The 20,933-nt window shown below is 41.4% G+C and overlaps 1 protein-coding gene across 1 annotated transcript; it reads right to left on the bottom strand.

The window, feature by feature from the left end:
- Nucleotides 1–2,473: 2,473 nt before the first annotated feature.
- On the bottom strand, nucleotides 2,474–20,591 carry LOC105938836 (alpha-2Db adrenergic receptor). The gene is made up of 2 exons (XM_012880744.3): nucleotides 19,373–20,591; nucleotides 2,474–3,755 (listed from the first exon to the last, which is right to left on the bottom strand). Exons 1-2 carry the CDS (start codon nucleotides 19,697–19,699, stop codon nucleotides 2,628–2,630), a joined length of 1,455 nt encoding a protein of 484 aa, XP_012736198.2. The 5' UTR covers nucleotides 19,700–20,591; the 3' UTR covers nucleotides 2,474–2,627.
- Between the last annotated feature and the right edge of the window lie 342 nt (nucleotides 20,592–20,933).

A 20,933-nucleotide genomic window follows, 5' to 3' on the forward strand; every position in this document is an offset into this window, starting at 1 on the left:
GTTATTCATAATATATTGTGTAAAAGTGAAATACATTTAATATAAAAATCAACAACAAGTCCACATTTATTAGTTCTATTTAATCTTGCAATGAGTTTACTCGTGTGGCCCTCTTGAGATCAGATTAAGCTGAATGCGGCCCCTAAACCAAAATGACACCCCTGCACTAAACAGTTTAAAAGAGTCATTAAAGTCAAATATTACTGTGATTTTTGTGATGGCCGGGCAGATCGGGCCGGACTCCGATCTTCTGGAAATGTTCAGGTACTGATGTAAAAAAACGAGCGAAAAACAGGAAGTAAAACCCTAAAGGATATACTATAAAATCTCTTCAGTGCATCCAGAGAACTACAGAACAAGTTCACCTAAATGACAGCGAGATATGTGTTTGTAAAACTTTGCGTTGCATAGTAACGAGAAAATATTTGGGATTTATCGCTCTCGGCACAGCTGCAGACACTTACGGTGGGTTTGAAAAGATATGAAGCTCCAACCTCGGTTATCATCTCTGAACTACCTGATCTCGCTCTGCACAACCCGCTCCACAATCTGCATGAATTGATTAACCCCTCCGCCGTGCTTTCCCACCTCTCCAGTGCTCTCCAGAAACAGAAGTGATGCAACTTTTGAGTCATACGGCCTGTTTTTTTTTTTGTTTTTTTTTGTTCATCCTGAGCTTCAAAAGATAATTATCCACCGTTGTACGCGTCTCTGCTTGGTTGTATTTACCCAGATGTCACGCTCTGAAGGAGTTTTTGTCTTTTTCTCGCTCTGTCTCCGTTTTTCTTTTGCTGTCGCTCTCTTCCATTTTTGCAGGAGCCGAGCTCTTCTGTTAGCTGCACATGAATTTTTAATGTTTTTGCCCTCAAGCTGGCGGTGTCAACAGAACGTTGTTTCAGCATGAAAAACCTGAAACTTTCGTTGTGCCCGCTCCTCTGACGGCCAGTTGCTGCTTTTGTTTAATCACTTTCGGTTGAGAAAGTTGGTTTATAGGAACAATTTGTGATTTTATACAGAGCGTAGTTGTTTTATCTCAGCTCCCTATGGCTTTTCTCTGGTTTATGTCAATATATGGATAACAGATCCAGTCGGGCTGCTTGCTGCAGACTTCCAGATGGTCTCTGGGTACCAGGTTTGCTGCCCTGCGGCAATTTTTGCCTAATTAAGATTCAGACACAATTCGGTTCGGCACAATTCAAGATGTAACGTGGGATTGCTGTTACATCAAAAAAGCAGACACCGTGCTTTGTTAGGATAGTGATTCAATCGTCTTCTGATGGAAGAGAAAAGAGATTGTTTGTTAGATCAGGAAGAAGCTGAAGGACAGAGTTCCTACACATTTTTCATGGCAAATATACAAACTTTTCCAGGTGAATGATGGACGGATAAATGGACAAACAGAGGTAGGAATGGGCGGACAAATGGATGGATTTCCAATTTTAGCTTCCCTTCGTTGGCTTCCTGTTAAATCAAGAATAGAATTTAATATTCTTCTTCTAACGTATAAAGCCCTTAATAATCAAGCTCCATCATATATCAGAGCTCTGATTACCCCGTATGTTCCTAACAGAGCACTTCGCTCTCAGACTGCAGGTCTGCTGGTGGTTCCTAGAGTCTCTAAAAGTAGAATGGGAGGCAGATCCTTTAGCTATCAGGCTCCTCTCCTGTGGAACCAACTCCCAGTTTTGGTCCGTGAGGCAGACACCCCGTCTACTTTTAAGACTAATCTTAAAACTTTCCTTTGTGACAAAGCTTCTAGTCAGAGTGGCTCATGTTACCCTGAGCTACCTCTATAGTTATGCTGCTATAGGCTTAGGCTGCTGGAGGACATCAGGGTCAATTTCTGTCTCTCTGCTGAGTTCTCCTACTGCTCTCCATTTTGCATTGCTTGTTATTTCAGCTTTTAAATTTTTGTTCTCTGTCATTTTTCTCTTCATAGAAGGTACACCTGGTCTCGTGTTCTGTTAGCTGTGACATCATCAGGGGAGGCAGATCATCCTCTATTACCATCTAACATAGAAAGTACTCCTGGGTCAATGTGTGCTTCTGTGCTTTCTGTGTCTCTGCTCTGTCTTCTCTAAGCCCCAGTGGGTGGAGGCAGATGAGCGTTCACACCGAGCCTGGTTCTGGTTCTGCTGGAGGTTCTCCTCCCTGTTAAAGGGGAGTTTTCCTCTCCACTGTCGCTTCATGCATGCTCAGTATGAGGGATTGCTGCAAAGCCATCAACAATGCAGACGACTGTCCACTGTGGCTCTACGCTCTTTCAGGAGGAGTGAATGCTGCTTGGAGAGACTTGATGCAACCTGCTGGGTTTCCTTAGAGAGGAAACTTTCTCACCAACCTGGAGGATCTGATGGAAGCTGACTTTGGAAAAAACCTTGAGATGACATGTTGTGAATTGGCGCTATATAAATAAAGTGGAATTAAATGTAATGGATAGAGGATGTTCCCACTATAACCTGATGAGCTGGTATTACTGAACTGAAACTCCAGACTTCCCTGATCTGTGGGGGAATTCTGGAATGAAGAAGCGGGACTGCAGCCGTATGACAAGCCCTTTAATGTTGTTTTGACAGCACAGTGGAGAACGGCGCTGAAACAGTGCCCACGCTCAAACGCTCCTCCTCTCAGGTCTTTTTATGCGTGTGGAACAGAATCTTCTTGAAGGCCCTGCGGAAGTCCCGGTTAAAAATCGTGTAGATGATGGGATTCAGGCAGCTGTTGCAATATCCGATCCAGAAGAACAGGTCGAAGAGCGTTTCTGGGATGGTGCAGTTCTCTCTGCAGATTGCGTGCAGACTGTACGTGAAGAAGAACGGGAACCAGCAAAGCACGAAGACCCCCATCACCACCGCCAGGACGAAGGTGAAGCGCTTCTCCCTCATCTGCGCCACCTTGTTCTTGGACAGCGACATCTGTCTGTGGCGGACGGGCAGCGGAGACGGCAGCAGGTAGTTCTGGGAGCACTGGTCGGACGAGGCCCAGGATATGGAGGCGCAGGAGGGAGGAGGAGGAGGCAGCCTGAGTCTGTTGGCTGCACCGTCGACGTCCTTTCCCTCGTCTGTTTTCGCTCTCCCAGCTCGCCGGGGGAAACGAAGGGACGAGGAAAAGGACTCTTTGACGACGGGTTCAGAGTTCCTCTCCTCCAGGTCGATGTCGTCCAGCTCTCCTCTCCTGTGGTTGCCGCTGTTGCCGTCGGCGACTGATAAGCTGCGTCGGAGTCCAGGCTGGGGGCTCTCCAGCTCGTACTGGGATTTCCCCTTTCTCTGGCAGCTGCCGCCCACGAAGCAGGTCTCTGACTGCGACGGCTGCCTCTCCATCACGTTCTTCGCCACGAACACGGTGGAGGCTCGCTGCTTGGCGACGCGGTAGATCTTACAGTAGACCAGGATCATGATGACGCCAGGGGCGAAGAAGGACACCATGCAGGAGGAGAGGATGTACCACGTCTGGTTGTTGATGAGGCACTCCTGCCTGCTCATCTCGCTCCCGTCCTCCGTCTCCCCGTCGCCGTCTTTCTGCGTCATGAGGAGCGGCGGGGAGGAGATCACGATGGATATGAGCCACACGATGCTGATCATCACTTTGATCCGCTTGGGCGTCCGTTTGCGGTTGTAGCTGACGGCTTTGGTGACGGACCAGTAGCGGTCGAGGCTGATGGCACAGAGGTGGACGATGGAGGAGGTGCAGAACAGGACGTCCAGGGCCAGGTAAAAGGAGCACCAGGTGGAGCCAAAGTACCAGTACCCCATGATCTACAAAAGGCAGAAGAGAGCCGTTAGAGTGTGATTCGAGTTTCCAGTCTGAAATTTAGACAAACTTTACACAATTTCTGACGTCACTGATGGTCTCTGGCCTATCACCGGTCAACACAGAGACACTCAGGACACACAACCATGCACACCCCACACCTAAGGGCAATTTAGAGAGACCAACTAACCCTAACAGTCATGTTTTTGGACTGTAGGAGGCAGTGTTGTATAGTAACGAAGTAAAAATACTTCACTACTGTACTTAAGTATATTTTGGAGTACTTTATACTTTTCCCGAGTACAAAATTTTTTGATAACTTTTACTTTTACTTCACTATATTTCTGAACTTAATTGCATACTTTTACTCCATTACATTTTCAATGTTTTGTTTAGTTACTCGTTACAAAAAGAGAGAGAGAGAAACAAGTGTTTTGACCCCACCTACTGAGTGACTGTGACAAAGTTGAGACTTGCCAGGGCTTTTTCATCACCACCAACAGTATAAGAAGCTGGTTCAGTGGTAAAGCAGGTTATATTAACCTTGTAGTATAGGTAAAGCATCCTATAGCAGAAAGTCCTAATTTTCTTTACTAAATGATAACCTGCAGGTGTATCTATTAGCAGGTTTACCACTTCCTGTAGGTTAACTAATCCTGGTTTATCACTTCCTGCAGGTTAACTAAGCCTGGTTTATCACTTAACCATGTTCTTAGTATACACCCCCTTTGCCTGCACTTGGTTGTGTGTTGGTTGCTTAGCACTGACCTTGCTTGAAGAAGGAAAACAAAGCTTACAAAAAGGTTGTATTTTCTGTCTAAACTTGGTCTAAATTTCTCCTGCACTTGGCTGTTTATATTATTTCAAGTGAATTTGACTTGAAATGTCATTCAAACTGCATTTGCTTTGTTTTACTTTTTACTTATACTTTTTATTACATTACTTGAGTACATCTATTTAACTCAAGACTTTAACTCAAGTAACATTTCAGTCAGTGACTTGGACTTTTACCAAAGTCATATTTTGGAGAAGTACTTATACTTTTACTTGACTCCGAGTTTTCAGTACTTTATACAACACTGGTAGGAGGAAGCCGGAGTACCCAGAGAAAACCGATGCATGCACAGGGAGAACACCGATACCTTTGTACCATGAGATTATTTTGATCCTTTGCAAACTCTCTGCAAAGTCTCGATTTTAGCTGAGGGATGAAAATAAGCAGACGTCAGCAGAAAGTGTTGTCCAAGCTCACATCCATCATGGACAACACCTTCCACCGCCTGCACCAGACTGTAGAGGAGCTGAGCAGCTCCTTTAGTGACAGACTTAGACATCCTGTCTGTAAAAAGGAGCGCTACCACAGGTCATTCATTCCTGCTGCTATAAGACTATACAATGCTGCAAAATAACTGTAACTACAACTGTAATTATAACTGTAACCACAAAAGTAACTATAACTGTAACCATAATAACCAACATGCAATAACTAAAGTGTAATTCTATTTAATACACTGTGCAATAATCCTGAAAGAAGTGACTTCTGCTGCTATTACACCTGAATATATGTCAATACACATGTATATAAGTCACCATCAATGTACATGAGACATCCTCTGCCTTATTTCTATTTTGTATTTTTATTTTCTTATCTACTTCTTTTTGATCCACTGTATAAACGAGGACACACTGTATATACCTGATGCACCTTGTCCTACTTGGCACCTTCTTCTTCTGATTACTGAGCCGATGTGACATGTGAATTTATCCAATGTGAGATCAATAAAGCCTGTCTTATCTTATCTTATCTTATCTTAAAGACAGCTGGTCTTTATTTCACCTTGATTAAATTAGCTTCAGCTGATGTGAACTCAACAGGACTGAAGAATTCATTTATATCAAAAGGTGCCTAACATTAACCTACATTAAGGTACCTTCTTAAGTCTTTATGGGTTTCCACGTATTCATTTCGCTACCTTTTTATTTGAATTATAAAGAATACATGTTTTAAGTTGTGTTATCGTCGTCAATTTCATTTAAAAAAAATGCATTTTTGCCACTTTATCCCACCACAGCATAAAGATTCAGTGGTCATCTGAATAATTCCTCACTGGCTGCACATTTGTGTAGAAAAACTTCCCTCTGTGCTGAAAACACCCGAAAAGAATTTAAACAACATCTCATCGACTCCTCCGCAGCGTATAGCAGAGTCTTTTCGCAGTGAAATAAACCGAATCAATAGCAGATAAAGCCAGAGAATACCAGCCTTTCATCTGACAACTAATTAAGGAGTTCATGTTGAACTGAAGTGTAGTCCTACAACCAAAGACAAGGGATTTCAGATAACAGTGCAAACTTTTCCCTTCGATTAAGATTGGATTATGATAATTCAATTCAAAAATACTTTTTTATTAATCTCAAAGGGATATAAATGCTGGTGTAGCTCATGGAACAGCAACAAATCTGTTGCTGTACGACCGTCTGAAGACATATTTATTAACATAATTTATAAATTAAAAAAAAAGTTTGTTGAGATTCAATTATATTCAAACGGTTTTTTGCTTTTTGGTGCCACTTAAATATGTCAGCTCATCAAACACATTAAAATGTTGGTAACAATAACCTGAGTAGATTTAAATAAAAAAAGCAGCTTTCAAATGATGATTTCAATCCTTCAGGGGAGAAAAGCGGCTCAAACCAACCTGTCTCCATGGGGAGAAGTGAATGAAGAATTAACTGTGATTAAAAAGCGTTGTTTTTTTTTTAAATCTGAGCTCAGTTCAACGAGCCAAACTCAGGCCTGATAATTACCTGACCTGCACATATAATGTATGAATTAAGGAACATTCGCCCAACAGCTGAACGACCTCAAAAAGCAACACGTCACCCAAGAAAACTTACAGAATCCTTGCATCCTTGCACAAACGGCCTTGCACAACCCAATTCTGCACATTCAATGGTTTGTATACTGTGACCTTCTCCTGCATTGTTTACATTTCAATTGTTTTTTATAGTGTATTTTAAATCTATGTTTACTTTTAAATCTCTGCTGCACCTAAAACTGTAATCTTACTTTTACTGCAATTTACAAAGCTGTATGCAACGAAATTTCGTTCTGTACACACTCTGTGCATACAAAATGACAAATAAAGTTGTCTAAGTCTAAGAAACAGCAGGAAAAACAAAGTCACAGACATCCATCAGTGAGGAAAGGCCTCCTGGAGGAGACATGCAGCAGAAGCTGGGATGAAGCTTCCCTAAATTACTGAAACAAAGGTCCCAGAAGAACCCACAGCAACACCTGAAGCTGTGCAGGCATCACATGCCTCAGTTAAGGTCAGAGGTCACGGTTCAAACATGACCTCCATGGGTGGATGCAAGGCCAGGATCACCGCTGACTCAAACGGATACAAAGGCCCGTCATTTACCAAAAAAGTTACCTAAAGCTAACAGAACCTCAGAACCTGACCGTTCCGCTGAGGATCCTGTTGAGCTACACATGGTGGCGGTACCATGGTGCTTTGGGGCGGCGCCGCTGCTTCAGGGCTTGGACCAGTTGCCGTAATTGATGGGATGAGGACTTTTTGCCCGCTAGCAGAACATCCTGCAGGAGAAAGTCCAGCCATAGTTTGGTTCTGCAGCAGGATAATTGGTCCAACGAGCCACAGTCTGGACTCAGATCCAGTTCTGATACTGCAGTAGAACCTTAAACACGCCTGTTAGTTCCTTTCCTTAATCAATAAAATCCTTTTTTAGAAAACGGCTTTTTTTCAGCCGCTTTATATAACATTGAAATTAGTTTGATGATGTGAAACAGTTAAGTAGAACAAAAACAGAAGAAATCTGCAATCATCGCAGAAGGAAAAAAAACATCTGAATCCTTTGGAAACGGGTTCCGGCACCAACAGGATAAAGCTGAGGCGTGTGAAATGTTTGCGTTCACGCCTTCCAAACTCCAGCCATACTTTCCAGGGAACTCAAAAAAGATCAAAATGTCCGCTTGAACCTGAAAACCCCGTTGGTTAAAGCTGTTCCACTCAAATTAATATTTAAGAGGGCGACTGAGTCTAAGTTACTGCAGGCCGTCGATTTAGAGACATAATAAAGACAAAACCAATAAGAATTTAAATAATTTAGTTAGAAAGTGATGCAGGCATTACTGTGAATTTAGGGTGTGCCTGTAGATATATTGTATGGTGTTTGCAGTAGAAACTAGGCTGTATTCAAAACGTTGAAAACATAGTTTAATAAACTTCTTTTCTTGGGTGTTTTGTTCAAAATATTCAAGCAAAGTAAGATTTTTCCACCAAATTAGACTCACATTAAATATCTTCGGGTTGGAAAGTTTGCTGCTTTTTTCCCCCCCTCTGCTTGTCTTTAGTTTGTCAGCGCTCTTCATACAACCAGTCCCCTCATTATAATTCCATCAGTCCATCAACTGGGAAGCAGTTCATTATGAGATGATTAAGAAACCAGATGAAAAAAACAACAACCAAGAAGGATCCGGACAACAAAGCTGGCAGTAGCACGAAAGAAGAAAAACAATGTATTAATTGCTCCCTGGAGAGACGAGGAAAAACAACCGAGACATGTGAGAATGAGTGTAAGCCTCCGATCGATTGCAAGTATTACCGGCCGGTGAAAAGCAGCCGGCTGTTACTGATGGGGTGAGAGGGGGCGGCGGACGTCACCGGCTCCACGTCGGAGAAAAAGGGCACAGAGACATCTTCAAGTATGTTAGAAATATGAACGTTTTTCACCGTGTCTGAGTTGCAGGGCTTAGCAGGTTAAATCAGCCCTGGAAACCCAGGATGCGTAATAATTGTCTGCATTTTTACTTCGATTTGTCTCAGTGTCAAACCTGAACCCCAGCTGTGGTGATGCACGGTAATCCTCCATCTCATTATGGACTTTAAAATCTGTAAGCACACATATTTACACCATTCATGCTTGTTTTTTTACAATGTGATGAAGTCAGAATTTAACAAGAAATGCTCAAGAACGTGACTGTAGTGGGCAAAAAGCATCCCTAAGAGGACAGGGAGACATAGTAGCTGTTGGCATGAAAAAAAAAAAAAAAAAACGATGATTTATCTCAACTCTGTAGGACTTGTTCCTGTTCAAAAGCAAAAAAAAAATGTTCTGATCCAGTTGACAAAATGCTTTCTGAACAATATTTATGTTGCCCAGTTTGGCCTGAGGGCAACATTGCTGTATTTAGTACTGAGTTTCAGATCCTCAAAGATATTTTAAAAGCAGACAAATAACCATAGTATACAAAAATGTAATTACGACCAGGTCTGGAGAATCAAGAAATTACAGAAACAGAACCTGTTTGACAGCATGATGTCGGTTAAAGGATGTCAAACAGCAACTCGTCATGCCCAGATCAAAAGGGATAAAAAATAAATAAGAAACAAACTCATTGACATTACTCTGTAAAAAGTTACAAAGAGATTTATGACGCTTTAAGACTCCACAGAACCACAGTGAGAACCATTATCCACAAACAGAGAAACATGGAAGAGTGGGAAATGTTCACAGGATTGATCGGCCGACCAATATTAATCCAGGAGCTCGTCAACGACTCATAGAGGGAAGAAAGAGGGCTAAACATGGGCAATATGATGCAATAAATGCATATATACCACAAATCCAGCATCTTTGTCATTATTTGTTACCAAAATCTAATTTTAGTGGGACACCGACACAGATTTCACATAACATGCTGACACAAGACAACAGTTTTTTTCCACATGAAATCAGTTGATTGCACTGACCAACAACACTTCATATTAAACTTAAAACGTGAAAATAGTCCTTAACGTACAATAACAACTAATTTTTGAGGCAAAAAGACAGATAGCAGTCCCTTTACAGATGATTTAGATCACTGTGCAGTTGCATGAGTGTATCGCACTCAGACATTCATGCGTGCACGTAGTAATATATTATACAACAGATTTAGATCTTCAAGTTGCAGAACTGTACAGCTTGCAAGGATGTCTAAACAGACGTGTCAGAGAAACTGAAGTGTGCAAACAGACATCAGCAGATGAACGTTTATTCGTTTTTGTTTTAACATTTCTGAATCGAATAAATAATGCAAGTGGGAAAAAACTGTGCATTTCCCGGGCGGGTGGGATTTGTGGCGAAAAGTCCGGCCGTCTGAACTCTTTTAGGATAAACCTTGTCCAGAGATTTTATATATATATATATATATATATATATATATATATATATATATATATATATATATATATATATATATATATACATATACACACACCCTGCTATGAGTTTTAAACATTTAAACACAGCACGATAGTCAATATCAATCAACTTAATCTGCCAAGTTTGAGGGTACATACAAGGAATTTGACTTCAGATTCCAATGTTCGCATCATGTAAAAAACAGTCGATCAAGTAACAGTAGGGAGACAGTAACTGCAATCTGTGTCAGAAAAGAAATTTTTACCTTTGTAAAAAGCTCTTTTCTATCACAGAATGTTGTTGCCGTTCTGCTTCCTGTTACTTGCCTGTTTGAAAGGCTAAACAAACAATGAAGCGCTCAATTCTTAAAAAGAAAACAAATCACAACCAATCATGTTTTTTTTTCAAATTATTATTTTTTTTAAATATATATTTAAATTAAATTCTATGATTATGTGAACGCTGTGTCATGGCTGAAGGTTTTGAGGCGGACCCAAGGGCAGACATTAAAGTGTCAGGGAGCTCATTAATAACAAAAATGGAGACTTACAAAATGATGTGGCACAAGGAGAACAGGTCATAAAGCCGACGTGACAGAGAACCGGAGGACATGGCAGTTTGAACAATGAGAAACTGGACTAAAAGCAGCTCTTAGTGATGCAATTTTAGGAAAAGATTTTGAATTAAAACAAATTTCTAGCATTTTACATTAGTAATATAAAAGTTATTCACAATGCATCTTAAGCCTTAAGAGAGCTCCTAAAGATAAAAGATGTTGGGAGTAGTGAGGAGGACTTAGGCAGGAAGATGGAGGAAACAGAGAGAGCTGATTGGCTGATCCACCACCTAAACAGTGGAGGAAAAAACTTGTATAACAATCATTTTAAAAGAATTGGAGAATTGGAAAAAGTCACAGAAAAATAAAGACTATTATACAGTGTGGCAAACATACGCCTTGGAATGATCTCCCGCTCTCTCTGTGTTCCCTTCACTCTGTGGATGCTTTTAAGAGCAAACTTACAGCGTAACTTTTTCGCAAAGCTTTTTAACAACAACAGTGTGTCTGCTGTTCTTCTGTGGCTATTATGTTTAACTCCACCTCTGTAGTGATGGTTTTAGTGATGTTTTTATTTTCCTGTGATGTTTTATTGTTTTATCTTATTGTCTAATTGTGACCCTCAGTGTCTGTGAACGGTGGTATATAAAAAAACTTTTACTTACTTACTTACAACTAGCTCAACCATGCCTGATCACTAAGGTAAAAATTTCTGCCATCTCCTTACACTGCAAAAACGGATCTAAAAATTAGTAAAATGTTCTTAAAATTTGTGTTTTTTGTCCTTGATTTGAGCAGGTAAATAATATTATCTGCCAATGGAATGAGTATTTTGACCCCTAAAATAAGATAATTAGACATCTTGCACTTGAAATAAGGTGATGGAGATGAAGTGTTCCTATTTTAAGTGCAAAAATCTTATTTCATTGACAGATCATTTTATTTACCTGTTCAAATCAAGGACAGATACATTAATTTTAAGATGATGTTACTTATTTTTAGTTCTATTTTTGCAGTGTACTCGGCTTCGCTTTCAGCAGCATCTGAATCACTCTGAAGCTAAGTTAAGATATGAGGACTCTGAGGATCTTTGTGATTTGCCCAGGGGCACATCAACATGTGACAAGGTGAAGCTGGAATTGAACCCACAACCTACAACCTATGTGCAAGACGACTATTCGACCCATCAAGCCACAGTATGACAATGTGGAGTCTGACAAGCTGAACATGCAGAAACTCAGTCGTGTCAGGAAAAGACAATTTGAATTTCATTGACTACTTTTAAAACATGTTTTTAACTGTAAAATGTCCGGGAGCAGATGAAGAGTAAAATGTTTGTGAGATGCTGTTGGGTTACCGGAAACGGGCTGAACCCGCAAAAATTTTATGGCTGAAGGAGAGGAGTCGGGAGAAACTTTCTTCAGACTGATAAAAAGCTACGAGAAGCACATCAGTGAACTTTCAACCAAAGAGGGTGAGACCAGCTACTTTTGTTTAAATGATGATCCTTTTTTGATTCTTGGCTGTTATTAAATCACCCTTTTCCAGAGATAACCAATCGGTGAACAACAATTTTGAAAGAAGTGAATATTTGACGAGGTCTCCTATGTTCTCTTTCTGTAAGGTTTCCCATTCAAACCTTTCGCTGCTTCATCTCTGGTCTAACGTTCTACGCTCTGACGTTAGCCCGGCAAATCTGGGTCCTGCCTAGAATAAGGCTGGTCTTGGTGATTTTGGTTTAGCTATTATGTGACACTATGAAGCGATACAGAGTAATTTACGATCAAGCAACATGAATTCCAGTTAAATCTACAAGTAGCAGAGGTATTCCTGTGAATACTTTTATAAGAGTCTATGACATATTCGAACAGTATAATTTTCATTATTATTTATGATTGAAGGTCATCATTTCATGGCTGTGAAGTGGATAGGTTTAAAATTGGATGCATCTTCTGCTCATAAGGTCTGTAAGGTGTTAGAAACAGTGTGTTTATGTGGTTAGCTTAGCAGCAAGGGGGTCGGTGTCTTAACGTGTATTTTAGCTTTCTTTTGTTTAACTGATGATCCTTTTTTGATTCTTGGCTGTTATTAAATCACCCTTTTCTAGAGATAACCAATCGGTGAACAACAATTTTGAAAGAAGTGAATATTTGACGAGGTCTCCTATGTTCTCTTTCTGTAAGGTTTCCCATTAAAACCTTTCGCTGCTTCGTCTCTGGTCTAACGTTCTACGCTCTGACGTTAGCCCGGCAAATCTGGGTCCTGCCTAGAATAAGGCTGGTCTTGGTGATTTTGGTTTAGCTATTATGTGACACTATGAAGCGATACAGAGTAATTTAACATCAAGCAACATGAATTCCAGTTAAATCTACAAGTAGCAGGGGTATTCCTGTGAATACTTTTATAAGAGTCTATGACGTATTAAAACTGTATAATTTTCATTATTATTTATAAAGGTCTACAACATTTCATGGCTGTGAAGTGGATCGATTTAAAATTGGATGCATCTTCTGCTCAGAAGGTCTGTCAGGTGTTAGAAACAGTGTGTTTATGTGGTTAGCTTAGCAGCTAGGTTAGCGGTTAGCTTAGCAGCTAAGTTAGCGGTTAGCTTCGGTGTTAGCCATTCATTGTAGCTCCACTGCTCTCACCGTAGACTCTAAACATGGAAGCAAGAAGCGAACCACGTTCATGTTGATAAGAAGAAGAGGAAGGCCTCAGTAGAAAGAAATAAGACCAGAGTGAATTTGAGAGATTTCTTTTACGCAATCTCTCTGAAGAGCGGAAGAGCAAGTTACTCAGTAATGGATAGGGAAATGTCTGGAAACATTGCCAGCTCTAGCTTTAAGGATGATCTAAACTAGATGTGTCCAACTCTAGTTCTGCAGAGCTACTTTCCTGCAACTTTTGGATGCACCCCTGCTCCAAAGTGCCTGAATCCCTCATCAGCATTGAGTATTCCACCTCTGCAGGGCCCTGGTGTGCTTGGTGAAGGTTTGTTCATGAGTCCAGGGAGCTGGTGGACCCCGCTGTGACATGGTGTGGAGACAATCATCTCATTCTGAATGTGGTTAAAACAAAGGAGATGATTGTAGATTTCAGGAGAAACAGGAATTGGACCAACACCATCACCATCCTGAGAGAAGAAGTGGAGGTGGTGGAGGAGTATAAATACCTCGGTGTTCACCTGGACAACAAACTGGGCTGGAGACGCAACTGTGAAGCCGTCTATAAGAAGGGACAGAGGAGACTGGACTTCCTGAGGAAGCTTAGGTCCTTCAGGGTTTTGCTGCAAGATGCTGCAGATCTTCTTTAATTCTGTTGTGGAGAGTCTGATCTCCTCCTACCATCATCTGTTGGGGTAGCAGCATCAGAGCAACTGATTTAAAAGCTCAACAAGCTGATAAAGAAGGCCGGCTCTGTTCTGGGGACCCTTCTAGAACCTCTGGAGATGACTTTGCACAGAAGGATTCTTCATAAAAAACATTATGGAAAACCATGAGCATCCTCTTCATTAGATCTGCTGTTAGAAAGACCGCAACAGGAGATCCGTCCTGCCTGCAGCCATCAGCATCTCTACAACTCTTCAAAGGAACCCATAACGCGAGTTACACCAGTATTTCATTTCCCTTTAGAATTAGAAAAGTATTTTTTTAAATAAACTGAAAAAGTTTCACCTGAATCATTCCTTATGACTATCCAGATGTAACTTCTCTGCAGACTCCACACATCCTGCACACAAACTGTTTAGACTTTTACCTTCATATACATATTTATCAGAAAAATGTTTCTATTTAGCTATTTTTTTTTGTATATTTCCACTAAAATGTCTTAATTGGGAGCAAAGCAGAACCAGAGTCAAATTCCTTGCTGGCTATTAAAACTGTCTACTTATGAAAATAGATGAACTTTTCAAGCCCCAAAGAGCCATTATTGTAGGAGATTGGGGTTGCCAAATGTATCCCAGCAGTCAGTGGGTGACAGGTCATCAGGTTGCCGGTTCATCAAAAGGTCAACAAAGACAAATAAGACAACCTTGGTACACTATAGGACCCTGGGGCAATTTGGGGTTGTGAATAATGTAACAAGTGTGTGGAAAGCAGTCAAAAGAAAAAAACTACACACAGAAAAGCCTTAGTGAGGAAATGAACCAGCAACCTTCCAACGCAAAGAAGTGGGGCTACTGTGGAGCTCGCCGTCTTAAAAAGAAACATAATTATTGCTATTTTTCTGTGTTTTCATAAAAGTAAATCCTTAAATATGGACTGTATCTATAATGCAAAAGCAATAAAAAATAATTAGCATGTGTTAAATCTGTGCAAAGTGACGCCTTAATGTTTTGTGCCTCAACAAAAACTCGAGGGAGACGTTGATTTCGTACACGGGTGAGGATGGGGTGGGTGGGTGGGGGGGGGGGGGGGTACTTTTTAATCTCTCCAGGAACTTCAGGGAGCCTCGTATACACGGCGTCATGTTTTATTCATCAAAACGTGCCTCGTTTGGACGCCCCAGACTTAAATCTGTTCTGGTAGTCGGTGGATGGAAATGCGCTCATTGATCTACAGTCCCATGCATGTGGCCCCTGGAGCCTCTCCAGCAGCAGAACCTCATGCATCATGTAAACGTTCCTGCACCTGATTCCAGCAGAAACCGCAGATCATTTCAAATCAATGCTCAAAGCTAATCTAATTTTTCACTTAAATAGATCTTCATTCTATTGTTTCATAATTCATGTTTTATAGCTTCATCTAATTATATTGTATTGCCTATAGCTGCATTTATCTATCAGACACTTGGATGGATGAATTTGTATTAATAAAAAAAATTTTTTTGTCAGTAAACGTTTCCAAACCCAGGTTAATCTCTTAAAAGGTTTTGCCGATAATTTAAACAATGTCTATTTACAGTCATCTTCAATCAAGGAGAATGTGAGTTACAATTAGGCTCATTTGTCAGATTAAACATACGTTTTGAAAATGAGCAAGTATTAAACATACTTTTCATAAAGCCCACATTTCTGTATTAAAAATTTATTGTATATTGGTTTGATTTCATAGTCTAATCTTAAATGCCGTCTTTTCATTACATGTAAGCAAAAACAAAATCATTGTTATTAAAAGAAATAGGGGCTTTAAAATGTCAGTCTGTGAGAAATTAATCTATATAATGTTTTTACCTCAGTTAACTGGGTTGCTGAAACAAATTTACTTTTTGATAATATTCTAAATTATCAAGTGTGACTGTTTCAGCAAGATTTTTGCATTTTTGCTTTCATTTATGGCCATTGGATGAGTTACTTGATTCTCTGTTTCCAGCAGTCTGTCACTGCATTATATAATGGTTAAGTAAACACACATTTAATCTCTCTATATAAATCACATCGGTGTCTGAATCCTCATATAGGCAACAACTACAGGCAACAGAGAAAGATTTACAGTTTATTGATGCAAGTGTATAAATGAATGTTTCCTCTGGGATAAGCATCCCGTACGGAGGAGGAGATTCTCCCCGTTGCTGGTTCACATTTTCCTGCCACACTTTTTCCTTCCACTTAACTTTCTACGGATATACACTCTGTGAACGACCAGCTCCCCCTGACTGGACTCATGTCTTCTGAACATGTGTCCAGTCAGCAGAGATCCCCCTGATGGAGTCGCCTACTGATCCATACTGAGACCCATTAGGGCTGGATGTCAAACTTATTTCTATATCGGGCCGCTTTGGCATCATCGAGTCATTAAAAGGGCCGGTTGCACCTGTATTGATGATACTTTTGATTTCATAATTTCATTCCAGTTCACATAAATTTAAATAAGAATTCACAGTAACATAAAATTAGCACCCTTAGGCCCAATCTAAGCATTTTATCTTGAAAACAAAAGTTGATATTGGGGTGAGTTACATTTTAAACTCATCATTCTGCATCACTTCTTCTCTTTTTGGGCATTTCTGGGTTGTTTTAATGTGTTGTGTGCAAATTGACATCTAGGGGCAGGACGCTGTTACTACACAGTTATAAAAAAAAAACGAACATTCACTACAGGAGGCACAGTTTTATCCACTTTTAAAGGTCATATGCCTCTGCTTTATGACATGATATGCTTTGTTTTGGCTCTTCACGGTCCGATAAATTGCCTTAACGGTCCGGATTTGGCCCGTGAGCCAAGAGGCTCAAGAAACCTCTGCAGGAGTTAAACAACTGATCAGTGAGTAACACCATCAGTTTTCAATGTTTACACTTTTTTATGATGTTCTTATTTTCTGAGGCATTGAACATTGGGTTTTCATTCTCTGTCAGCCATAATAATAAGAATTACAAGAAATAACAGTTTGAAATATTTCACTCTGACTAATCTATATAAAGGTTTCACTTTGTGACATGAGTGACAAAAAAATATTAGATGTTTTCGATATTCTAATTTTTTAATCTGTACATGTTTTTGAACCAGCCTGGATTCTCGTTAATGCCAGTTCTGAACAGGTCCTTACATTTAAGACCAGATAAGAAATCCTTTATTGGCCCACAATGGGAAAATTTGGGCGTGATAGTGGCAAAGACACAGAGTTACACGCAGTTTATAGTAGTGACATTTTTTTTTTATCAAATCTAAAGTTAGTTCTAAAGCGGCAGAGTGTGAGCTTTAACAGAAATGCCAAAAATAAAAGCCAGAGCGAATATTGCACAAATATTCATAATATGGCACAGTCAGGTAAAAAAAGATAAAATATTCAAGCTAACAGTGAAAGAATAGAACACCATAAAATAATATGCAGTATGCATGATAGTACAGCAGCATTTTGAAGTAGCCAAGGCATGTGTAAGTGCAGCTTAGTATCTATAGTTGCATTGTATATTTTTGAGCATTTGCTTTCCTGTATCATCTGTTTTGCACTTAAAAATATATCAACCAAAAGGGGATGAAGCAGTTTGGATGTGATTTCATACCAGAGGCCATGAGTGGTGCGGGTCAAGCTTGTGTGGCGTGCAGAAGTCCCAGTGGCCCAACGTTGGACCCCATAAGAACTAATGTTGTCCTGCACAGTTCACTAAACCAGAACCGCCACAAACTCCATTCAGCCTGTCAGACTGTGTAGTGTCGCTGTTATCCAACCTGATGCTCCAGTAACTGCCTGATAACGCCGTCCTGGTGCTTTCCTCCCAGGATGAGACCTCTGCATACCCATCACTCATCTGCATGCGTGCCAAATCACATTCAAAGCGGGTCGCTCCCTCTGGATGCCCGACTGTTTCTGGCAGGGAAGCGTTTTCGCACCAAAGGGAAATTCCTGATCCCAGTTTCATTACATGCAGAGTTCTCCAAGCAGCATCGGAACCTGTTACTGGAATAATTTCTACAGCTTCGGTTCTGCCGTCAGATCTGGTTGAAACTATTTCCTTTCCTCAATTATGAGCTTAAAATTAAAGCAAAAAAAAAAAAAAAACAATAGCAATACAAGAAATTATCCAGAACTCTGACAGCACATAAATAATTTTAGTTTTACGGTGATTTTGTTTTTAAAAGACATATAATGAGGAAAATCCGCTGTTGCTTGTCCACCAGACGTCTTTCACGCGACCGTACCCGCGTTTTGTTTTCCAAACGGTAGTGAAGAGTCAGCGGATGTTTGATGAGATATCTAAGACTCCAGTATCCTTGGTTAAAAGTGTGCATTCAGGACAGCCAGCTGTTAGTTCCCATGAAGCAGCGGTACCCAGGTCCAGCCCTGCAGAGATAACCCTGCTGCTTTTAGATGCGTCCACTCTCCAACGCGCCTGAATCAAATGATTGTGTTGTTACCAGACCTCTGCAGGGATATCAGGGCAGGGATGCATCTAAGAGCTGCAGGAAAGTCGCTCCCCAGGACTGGACCCAGGACAACCCTGCTGTAAAGGAACTAAAACTCGCAAAGATGCCGTTTTTTTTGTTTTGTTTTTTGCTGTTTGGATGGAAATGTTTTAATTTGCTCCACCAAGTAAAAGTTTGCAGGATGTTCGATTGTAGAGCTGGAAGCTGGTTTTGCTAATATTGTCTATCTTTTTCTTTCTACCTCTGATTATAGTGCCTTAAAAAGTGTTCATGCCCTTGAACTCACGTTTTTTCCCATTACAACTTTACGTTTTTTTGTTTTTTTATTGAGGTCCATGTGACAGACCAACACACAGGAAAGGATTATTTTACCAAATATAAATCTGAAATGTGTGGCATACATTAGTGCTTATGTCATTTTACGCCAAAACCGCCTCCAGAGTCCCTTATTTACTCCACCTGTGAATAAATTACGCTCGGTATAAACGTAACTATCAGAGAACAATAGCCTGACGCTAGGAGGAACTATGGAGAAGCTGCAGAGATTGTCGGCTCAGGTGGGTGAATCTGTTGATTGGATAACAGTCAAGAGCACCTTTTACGGAACAACGTCAGGAAGAAAGCTGTTTTTAGAGCAAAGCGACAGGAAGTCCTGTTTCCAGTTTGCTCTCAAACACGTTGGAGACACGGCAAACATTTGAAGAGGAGACAAAAACTCGATCTGCATGCAGCGTCCTGTGCGACGGAAAACTAATGCCGCTCATTGTGCTGAAGGGACCATTCTCAAAGTGGACACATGTCGGTGGCAGCATCATGCTGTGGGGATGCTTTTCTCCAGTGGGGACCAGGAAAATGGTCAGAGCTGATGTGGAGACGCGAGGAGCTAAAAGCAGGAAACGACCTCCTAACATCTAAATGAAACAAAGCGAAGTGTTTTTTGTGTCAGTGATGAATTGTGCCCGATTTCAAAGGCCGTTAACACTTTTGTAAACCACTGTGAGTCTTTAAGAAAGGTGGGATGTTGTTGAGAGAGCAATCTGTGAGTCCTCACCTCATTGGCCAGGGAGAAGGGGATGACCAGCGTAGCCACCAGGATGTCGGCCGAGGCAAGCGACACCAGGAAGAGGTTCTGAGGCGCCCTCAGGGCCCGGCTGGTGAACACGGCCACCACGACCAGCACGTTTCCCACCACAGTTCCCAGGATGATGACCGCCACCACCAGCACGATGCACAACGAGGCCGCCTGCGAGTGGGGGGGGAGGGGAGGGGATTTGGCCAGCGAAGACGACGTCTGGTTGACGCCGTCCGCAGATGAGTTCGGTGGTAAAGTGGACGTGAATGTGGCCCCGACAGCCGTGGAATCGTCCGAGAAGTCCATCCTGGCGTCGCAATCCTCTTACGTTCAACCTCCAGTTCACTTGATGCAGGAAAAGGGAAGATGACTGAAGGAATAAATTCTAAAAATGCAAAAACGTGTCTCCAGTTTCGTCCTGCAGCTTTTAGATGTTTGACTTCAAAATGTGCTCTTCATCGCAGGATGAACATCACGCTCTTCGCTGCACAACAGCCTCTGTCAATACGTCAATACGAGCTGCTCGATGCCGATCATCAGGTCGAGCAGCAATCTGTCAATGATTTAAACATGCCCTGCATTCATACCTTTAAAAAAAAAAAAAAAAAAAAACTATCACATCCATGCAAGTTGGAGCCCGGAGAATGACATAAAGTGCTGCAGACATGAGACTGGCCCAGATATTTCCAACGAGAAGCAAAAAGGAGGCAGAAAAAAGCCAAGCGTATGGCTACATGCTCTATTTGGAGCCAGGACAGGAACCCTATTTGGGATGCATGGTGCCCTCATGCTGCTGCGCTCCGAGGGAGATCAACACAGCAGGACAAGTGGAGGAGAAATGATGAAAAAAGGCTGAACGAGAAGATGCAAAATCAAATAAAGATGTGATTTTTTTTAAAAAAGAAAAAAGAAAAAGAGATGAGAGGACAGGTCCTCACTTTGGTGCAAGTTGTTGCCGAGTGGAGTGACACTGCTGCTGCTGCTGCCTCCGCTGTTCACCGAATCTCTACTGCTGGAACCGAGAGGAGGAGGAGGAGGAGGAGGAGGAGAGACTAACAGGAGGAGAGATGAAAGGAAAGAGTGAGGGATCCGTTAAGAGGAGAGGGAGCGAGCGCTAGATCTTTGAAGGAGAAGAAGCAGGCAAGAGGGATTTGAGAGTGGAGGGAAAAAGGGGCTGGGAAAGAAGGAGGAGGTGGAAGACGGCGAATGAATTGAGAGATGAGAGGAGAAAGAGTGGGAGGATGTGAAGAGAAAGAGAGAAGGCTGAGGAACGAAGGGACAATGAAGACTGGAGGGGAAGAGGAGAGGAAAGCTGAAATGAGATGATTGGAGTTTCAGGAAAAAAAAAAGAGGATGAGGGGAACAAGACGGCATGACGGGGATAAAAACCAGAAGAGGAGATTATAAGAGGTTCAAGGAAGGGGTCAGAGAAACGGAGAGAGGACGGACAATGACAGGAGAGAGGAGAGGTCTGAAGGAGTGATGGAGCGATGAATGAGAACAGAGGAGGAGAGGAGAATAGCATGCACCAAGCAGAGGG

The sequence above is a fragment of the Fundulus heteroclitus genome, chromosome 4, assembly GCF_011125445.2.
Source record: "Fundulus heteroclitus isolate FHET01 chromosome 4, MU-UCD_Fhet_4.1, whole genome shotgun sequence".
Classification (NCBI taxonomy): domain Eukaryota; kingdom Metazoa; phylum Chordata; class Actinopteri; order Cyprinodontiformes; family Fundulidae; genus Fundulus; species Fundulus heteroclitus.